Raw genomic sequence first — 9,197 nt, forward strand, 5'->3', positions numbered from 1 at the left:
ACAGGCAAACATTTTTGGGGCCATACAGACAGAGTGAAAGGAACGTGTCTGTTTGTTCCTTCTTATGTCCAAACTGGCTACGGGAACACCGAAAGGACAAAATATACGTTAGTTCAACTTATTCTGACCACTAGAGGGCCCCCTTTGCTTGCTTTGAACAACTGAACATCACATATTATTGGGCATGTTAGTATTAGTACTTATTAGTGGGCTTAAGACTCCTGTCAATCACTCACAACCGGAAATAAACTGGTGGAGACATAAACATGGAGAAAAATCCCGGTCCTTTACATGGACATTTTCATTTTAAATGTCTTCAGATGGTGGGGTTGAGAAGGCCAAAGTTGTTTGTAAGCACTGCAATGTGGAATTATTTTTATCACCGGAGTACTTCGAGTCTGAAATATCACTTAAAGGCAATACACGCTGTTGATGACGGAAACACCCCCCCCCCTTATATGACTACGCCATTACTTGTGATTAATCGCAGAAATCCACACAATTAATTGCGATTAAAAATCTTAATCGCTGCCCAGCAGTAGTTTTAATTCAAATCATGTTTAGCGCGAGGTTAAAGGGGAGCTGTAAATGTAGAGTTCGGCACCTGTATATTTATACAAAATGTTGAATATAAAATGCAAAATTGATGAATGTTTTGTTTTAGTAATTTTATTATTGAGTGCCTGTACCAGCATCAAACAGAGCACTAATTTAACCAACAAGATGGATGTAGTTCATTAAACAAGATTGACATAAGCAAAACAGACTAAACCTGTAGTAGTTTATAAAACAAAGTGGAAGTTTGTGTATCTAATATTTTGGACTAATGTACACTAAACTAGATTTAATTTAATAAGGCTAAAAAAGTTTAAGCTTGTTTACTGAATAGAGAGAGATTAATTGAATGAAAATGTTAAAATCATGTTACACCTATTCAATTATACTTTGTTCAAATAACATGATTAAAACAGATTGGATTTACATGATTTGTTTAGATGGAATTTGGGTACCAAGATGAAATCATGTTGATCCAATGAAATATTTGTTTGAGTGTGGCTTCTCTGCCTTATTAATCCTGGTTACGAGCACATAGTCCTCAAATTCTGATCGAAAGCTAGCCCAGTTGCTGTGAAGATCCCCAGTCATCTTCATGAGCTCCAGGGGTGGAATAATTGGAAGCCATCACACTGGCGTGATGACAATGGTAGCAGGCTAACTGAAACTTCAAAACTAAGCCATGCAAAACAAAATAAACACACGCTGTTCAAGCAAAAGGCAACGTAAGACGCACACTGGGTTCCGACACAGCTTCTGACACCATGTTGTGAGTGTGAACACTGGTAAATAACAGAGTCGGGCTGTGTCTCTTAGTAACGTGTATTCACTGGCTGAGTAAATACAGAACTGAGGCATGTTACACACGACAGGTATATATCAATCATTGCCCTACAGGGGGAGCTGTCAGCTGCATAACATAACCCTCTAACATAATGTTCTTATTAACCAGAGTGAATGACACTGGTGCATGGTCGCTGACAGTGACTGGGTGAATTTTGGTTTCGGGTATATCCCTCATCAGCAAGCCGCTGGTTAGGAAGTAATCTAATCTAGAATACGAGTGGTGGACTGAGGAGAAGAAGGTGTATTCCCTGACAGTGGGATAGTGGAAACGCCACGCATCGCAAACACCAAAATCCTTCATGGATTGTTTAACAACTTCTGAGGATTGGTCAAGTCTGTTATTTCCAGTGGGACTCAGCCTGTCAACTCCTGAGTCAAGAACAGTGTTGAAGTCCCCTCCTATACTGAGTGTGCAATCTAAGTAATCATAGTGATGTGAAAAAGGAGTGAAAAAAAGGAGGGGTCATCAACATTTGGTCCATATATGTTTGCAATGCATAACTTAATATTTTGAGTAGATAATTTAACTATAATAAATCTGCCCTCTGGATCTGTGATTATGTCAGTGTCAAAGTTTAATTTTCTGTTGATAAGAATTGCTACCCCTCTCTGCCTTGAGTTGAAACATGCTGAGTATACATGTGGAAATTGTGCTGTATGAAGTGCATCTGTAGATGTGTTTGTTAGATGCATTTCTGGTTGTAAGACAATGTCTGCCCTTCTGCCAATCACATTCAAAATACTGCAGAGCAGGGGTCATCAACCCTGGTCCTGGACATCTACTGTCCTGCATATTTTAGATGTATCCCTCTTCCAGCACACCTGACGGTCATTATCAGGCTTCTGCAGAGCTTGATGATAGGCTTATCATTTGAATCAGATGTGTTGGAAGAGAGCTACATCTAAAACATGGAGGATAATAGATCTCCAGGACCAGGGTTGGTGACCCCTGCAGTAGAGTGTGGTATCCCTCCACCTACCCTCCAGACTAGAGGTTGCCAGATTCGGCATGAGTGTCTACTACAAGGAGCTACCATGGCAAGCAACAAGTCCTACACTGTAAGTTTATCATCTGTTAATTATGTTTATGCTTCATACATGATGGTCTGCGAAGTAATTAAAGATCAAGCCACTCAGACTCATTTGACCAATGAAATGTCTCAGTTACATTTCATATTGCCATGCTAACAGCGTCTCAGCATAATACATCCCTAATGTTAGCAATATCAAGTCACCATTTTTTGTTTCTCAAACAATTTATTACCTGGTCAAGTCGATGACCCACCTGCATACGGGCTAACGTACTATGAATGAACCTGCATAACATTATTTACCTTTAGAGAATATTTGAAATGTACGTGCTTACAATAAGTAGAATTAAGTTAGCCAAACTTAGCTGAATCTTACTGTAACGGCTTGAGTACGAAAACTGAACTCAAATGCAAGACCCAGAGACAGACCTAAAAGTTTACGGTGTTTATTAAACACAGAATTAACTGACAAATCTCTGATAGTGTGAATAAACAGAATCTTGAAGACACAGAGTCCTGGATTCTTCACAGGGTTCATGAACTGGACCGGAGACGGGACCACACAGCCCGGACCGGAAAAACACGTCAGGAACCCGACTAGGGGAGAGCAGAGGGAAGTCAGTAAACTAACCAGGTCATGCATGGGCAGGCAAACGGAAAGGCAACAGGACATAGGGAACAGGCAAGCTCATGTACCAGTAAAACAGGTGAATAGGTCAAACACACATTGAATCGTTGGAGGTAGAGGCACAGACAAGGGTCAGGCAAAAGGCAGGAGTCAGAGAAGACAATCCGGGTCAAAAGCAGGCAAACAGGATCCAAAAATGCTGGTAAGTATCACACGGTGGTAAATACAAACTGGCACAGGACAAGGGGAAACACAGGGCTTAAATACACAAGAGGGAGGGAAGACAATGAGACACAGGTGTAACAAATCAGGGCGGGGAAAGGTAATCACACAGGTGGGACAAATTAGAAACAGGAAGCTGGATTGCCAGCAATGGGAACTGGGTTGCCCCTGCAACATAATCATGTTGAGCCCTTGCAACAAGAAAGTCACTGGAATCAAGCTGTCATCACAGCTGGGGGGGGGGGGGGGGGGGGGGTGTCCATGATCATTGGAGCCATGCAAAGTGAAACTGAAACTAAAGACACTAAACTATTCCTCTAACTCTCCAGATCCACTCCACTGCTGTAAGGCCCCCTGGGAATGCTGGGCCTCATGAATTTGTTATGTTCACCCCCCCTTAATGGTGCCCCAGTTTGGGAATCATAACGAGGCGTTTTCGGTTTAGTAACATCAGACATTTGTGATCAGAGCTGCAGCTCAGTGGGAACTCCTTCCAAGGCCAAGACACAGGACTGAAAGAACTGATAAGGACAGAAGTCTGTGTCTCTTATTTTTCACACACAAACAGACTTTCAAGGACTCACCACATATAAGCATTTACCCCCCCACACACACACATCTCCGTCTGCCTCACAACATTCTTCCTCTCTTCCTGTCCCCATCCCACAACCAAATCCATTGAAAAAAGTTCCATCAGGTAACCACATGTACTGTGTTTATAATGTCTTATGCCTTATGTATGTGCTTGCATTATCTTCGCTGTAATTTTTTTGAAGGATTTGTGTTGGGCGCATGCACACGCAGCGACCAGCAGTGAGTGAGAGCTTGCTGCAAAACAAATCTACCCACAGGTATAAATAATGTAACTTTGAACCTTGAACCTGGATGCTAAAATGCTACTGACTTGGTTAAATTTAGTCTCTGGTTGGTTAAATTTAGTCTCTGGTTGGCTCAGTACACACCCGGAGCCAACGATAACATCTGATCCTAGCTAAAAAGTTTGTTCAAAGTTTGTTCATAGATTAAAAACAACTTTTCCTTTTAGCTCCGCTAGCCTTGCTTAGCCGAGCTATGGCTAGCCCTCTGCCTTCACCTTCTTCCCGTCTGTTCTGCTCAGTGTGCTGTATATATAGTGAGCTCCCTGCCTCCTTTACTGAGGATAGAAGCAGCTGTAGAAAGTGTAGTTTAGTGTCAGAGTTGGAGGCCAGGGTTTCTGAGTTAGAAGCACGGCTCTGCACTTTGGAGGCTAAGGCTAAACCTAGCTATACCCAGGTAGTAGCAGGGACCGCAGGTCGTGCTTGTAGTAGCAGGAATGTTAGCGTGGTTAGCCCTCCAGCGAGTCCCGTGCAGCCGGGAGAGACCAGGGACGGATTTGTGACAGTACGGAGGAAGCGCAGTGCTAAACGCAAAAACTTAGTGCACCAACAGCTTCCCGTCTGTAATAGGTTTGATCCCCTCAGCGACACACCGGCTGAACCGGATACACTCATAATTGGCAGCTCCATAGTCAGAGACGTGAAGCTCCCAGCGGTGTCTGTCAGGTGTTACCCAGGGGCCAGAGTCGGTGACATCGAAGGAAACCTTAGGCTTTTACAGCAGAGTAGGACCAGGTTCCGCCGGATCGTTATTCACGCAGGTGGTAACGAGGCCCGGCGGAGACAATCTGAGGTTCTTAAACTGAACGTAGCCTCGGTGTGTAAACTTGCTAGGTCGATGGCTGACACCGTAGTATTCTCTGGACCCCTGCCCAATTTGGTCAATGATGAGATGTACTCTAGGTTCTCATCATTTAACTGCTGGTTGTCTAGATGGTGCCCAGAAAACGACATTGTTTTTATTGACAACTGGCGTGCGTTCTGGGGAAAGCCCGGGCTCATTCGCAGGGACGGCATACATCCCACTTGGGAGGGTGCCTGTCTTTTAGCTCGCAATCTGGCCGCTAACCTTAGTCTTCCAAAGTGACACTTCAGAGTGGGGGCCCAGGAGCAGAGTTGTAGTGTAAAACACTTCTCTGTTAATCACTCCCTCCCGAGCTGTCACACATCCAGTGTTTAGGAAAGAAGATAGAGACTGTGTCTGTTCCTCGTGTAGAAGAGGCTCAAAAACCTAACCCTATAGAGACTTTAGGAGTGAGACCAAATAATTTAATACAAATAGTTCCGGATTGCAGTCAAATTAAAAGTCAAATTAAAAGGACATCTAATAAACATATTAAATGTGGATTACTAAACATTAGGTCTATTTCATCCAAATCTCTGTTATTAAATGACTTAATTGGTGACCATAAAATTGATATTTTGGCTCTGACAGAAACCTGGCTTCAGCAAAATGAATATGTGAGACTAAATGAATCCACGCCACCAAGTCATGTGAACTTTCACACAGCTAGAAGCACTGGTCGAGGTGGAGGAGTGGCAGTAATTTCACACTCTAGTTTAGGTCTGAACCCTAAAACTAATCACACTTATCAATCCTTTGAAAGTTTATTTCTGTCAATTACTGATCCCAATTGGAAAAACAAAAGAACAGTTCTATTTGTAGTGGTCTATCGCCCTCCTGGTCCTTACTCACAGTTTTTATCAGAATTCTCTAACTTTTGATCCACTGTAGTGTTAAACTGGGATAGGATTTTAATAGTTGGGGACTTTAACATTCATGTTGATAATGACAATGACTCTTTTAGTGGAGCTTTTAGTGGCCTACTAGATGGGATTGGCTTTGTTCAAAATGTAAATAAACCAACTCACCGTCACAAGCACTCCCTGGATCTGATCTTAACATATGGTATTGAGATTAGTGACCTTGTTGTCCTCCCCCATAACCCCTTACTCTCAGACCACTTTTTAATTACCTTTCAGTTTGTGCTTGAGGATAAGTCTACACCTGTGATTAAAGCTCAGATGAAAAGGACATTATGTGATCATTCTGTCTCAAGGTATAAAGAGATAATTCAGCCAATATTTCCTTCCCTGTTGTCTGATTATGTAGAGAACATGTCTAGTCCTGCTGCATGTGATGAGTTTGTCGATAGTGCCATGCTCACACTACAGACTGCTCTGGATGTAGTTGCCCCCCTCAAGCCGAGGATTGTTAAGCCAAGGCCAGCTTCTCTTTGGTATAATGCCGAAACACGTTCCTTTAAACAAGCAGCACGTAAATTAGAGAGGCTATGGGGCCGTTCCAGCTCAGAGCATTCTTTTAGTGCCTGGAAAAATAGCTTATTGGCCTATAAGCAGGCCCTGCGTAAGGCTAAAACTAGATACTACTCATCCTTAATCAAGAAAAAAAAGAATAACCCTAGATTCCTGTTCAGCACTGTAGCCAGGCTGACAAACAGTCACAGCTCAGTAGAACCCTCAATCCCACTTACTCTCAGCTGTGATGACTTCCTACAATTCTTTAACGATAAAATCTCAACTATTAGGAACAAAATAGATGAACTACCTCCAAATATTAGGTCTGACAAAGCACAGGCTGCTACCCTAGAATCTCTTCTAAACCCCCATACAATGTTAGATAATTTCACTACTGTAGATGGAGCTGATGTAGCATCTATCATTATGTCCTCCAAACCATCGACCTGCCTCTTAGACCCAATCCCAACCAAACTTTTCAAAGAGACTCTGCCCCTAACTATTGACACAATTCTAACTATAATTAATACCTCACTAGTTACTGGCTACGTGCCACAGTCTTTTAAATTTGCAGTTATTAAACCACTTCTGAAAAAACCTACTCTAAATCCCGACATCCTGGTCAATTACAGACCTATATCTAATTTACCCTTCCTCTGAAAAGTTCTTGAAAGAGTGGTAGTTAAACAGCTGTGTCAGCATTTACAGGACAATAGTTTATTTGAACACTTCCAGTCTGGCTTTCGTGCTCATCATAGCACTGAAACTGCGTTAGTCAAAGTAACTAATGACTTGTTATTAGCTGCTGCTGATGGTTTGGTCTCGATCCTGGTCTTATTGGACCTGAGTGCAGCTTTTGACACTATCGACCACAGTATCTTACTGCAGAGATTAGAATGGGACATAGGCATCAGAGGAGCAGCCCTCTGCTGGTTTAAATCCTATTTATCTAATAGGTACCAGTTTGTTAATGTAAACCAACAATCATCAACATGTTCCAGAGTTAGTTGCGGCGTGCCACAAGGGTCGGTCCTCGGGCCCATTTTGTTTACACTATACATGCTGCCTTTAGGTAACATTATTAGAAAACATGGCATTAATTTTCACTGTTACGCAGACGATACACAACTGTATTTATCGATTAAACCTGATCAGACCAGACAAGTAGATAAACTAAGTTCCTGTGTCCGTGACATTAAAACCTGGATGAGCGCTAATTATCTTTTACTTAACCCTAAAAAATCAGAGGTCATTATAATAGGCCCTAAAAATGTGAGAGACTCCCTAACTGACCAGATAGTCACAATGTGAGTGTAGCCTCCAGCGCCACAGTTAGAAACCTAGGAGTTCTATTTGACCCAGATTTATCATTTAAACCACATATTAACCAAGCCTGCAGAACCGCCTTCTTCCACCTGCGCAACATAGCCAAGATTAGAAATATTCTATCTAAAAATGATGCAGAAAAATTAGTTCATGCGTTTGTTAAATCTAGATTAGATTACTGCAACTCCCTTCTCGTAGCATGTCCTAAAAGCTCTCTAAAAAGTTTTCAACTGGTTCAGAACGCGGCAGCGAGACTACTAACAGGAACAAATAAAAGAGACCACATCACCCCTGTGCTCCAAGCCCTTCACTGGCTTCCAATTGAGTTTAGAATTAGATTCAAAATCCTCCTCCTCACATACAAGACCATTAATGGTATGGGTCCCTCTTATCTCAGAGATGCTCTGGTGCCGTACCATCCCAAAAGAACCCTTCGTTCTCAGAATGCTGGTCTACTGGTAGTTCCCAGGGTCTGTAAAAGTACAGTAGGAGCTAGAGCCTTTAGTTACCAAGCTCCTGTTTTATGGAATCAGCTTCCAGTTAACATTAAAGAGGCCGACACAGTCTCTACATTTAAGGTCAGGCTAAAAACATTCCTATTTGAAAAAGCTTATGGTCAGGCTAGTTCAAACCAGACTGAACCCGCAGTTCAGTCTAAGCTGCCCTAGGAGCAAGAATGCTGAGGGAAGTCCAGGCACTGAGTCCTATCTCCTGTTTCTGGTTCTACGTACCATTCTGGTCTGCACTTATATTTTTAATATTTAGCCAACTTAGTTTGTGCAGTACTATTCACCTGGTGTCCCCTTTCCCCACTCCCCTCCGGGGGAGTGGCTACTTTTTCAGTTGTAACCGCTTGGGAGCCAATGATGACAGGATCTGCGCTGACCCATCTGTGTCCTGCCCTGTCCTGTGTCCTGACCCCCTCCCCCACCTGTCCTAGATGGACGTCCTCGGCCTCACCACTGTGGATGGGCCTCCTCGTTCCTGCCTGTCTCATCCAGCGGGTTGGACCCCCCATGTGTCCACCCTACTGCATCCTTGCAGACTAGAACTACATCTGCAAATGGACGTCCATCAGTCCTGGTGCATCTATAGCCTGTCCGTCCATGGGAGTGGATCTCTCCTTCACTGTGGTTCTCCCCGAGGTTTCTCCCTTTTCCCACTGGGTTTTGAGTTTTTCCTTGCCAAGAAGGAGGGTCTAAGGACGGGGGATGCCCTGGACACTACTCATTTTCTTGCTGTTTATTTGACTGTTGTTTACTCCAACTGCCTCTGTAAAGCCCTTTGAAATAACCTTGTTGTGATATTGGGCTATATAAATAAAGTTGAATTGAATTGAATTGAATTGGTGATGGGGAGATAGGTGATGGGTGGAGCATCAGACCAAAACACAAAATGACAACATAAACATTACTTGTGGGCTGCCACTTAACTTTTCAAATGTGAATATTCTGG

At 42.9% G+C, this 9,197-nt stretch overlaps 1 protein-coding gene across 1 annotated transcript; it reads left to right on the plus strand.

Moving 5' to 3' along the window:
* Window positions 1-4,308: 4,308 nt before the first annotated feature.
* On the plus strand, window positions 4,309-5,311 carry LOC115431307 (uncharacterized). The gene has a single exon (XM_030151566.1). It carries the CDS (start codon window positions 4,354-4,356, stop codon window positions 5,242-5,244), a length of 891 nt encoding a protein of 296 aa, XP_030007426.1. The 5' UTR covers window positions 4,309-4,353; the 3' UTR covers window positions 5,245-5,311.
* The last annotated feature ends 3,886 nt before the right edge of the window (window positions 5,312-9,197 follow it).

This window comes from Sphaeramia orbicularis, chromosome 13, assembly GCF_902148855.1.
Source record: "Sphaeramia orbicularis chromosome 13, fSphaOr1.1, whole genome shotgun sequence".
Taxonomy (NCBI): domain Eukaryota; kingdom Metazoa; phylum Chordata; class Actinopteri; order Kurtiformes; family Apogonidae; genus Sphaeramia; species Sphaeramia orbicularis.

Excerpts from the sequence above, each read along its gene's own strand:
- LOC115431307 (XM_030151566.1), top strand. The coding sequence starts at position 4,354 with ATGGCTAGCCCTCTGCCTTCACCTTCTTCCCGTCTGTTCTGCTCAGTG.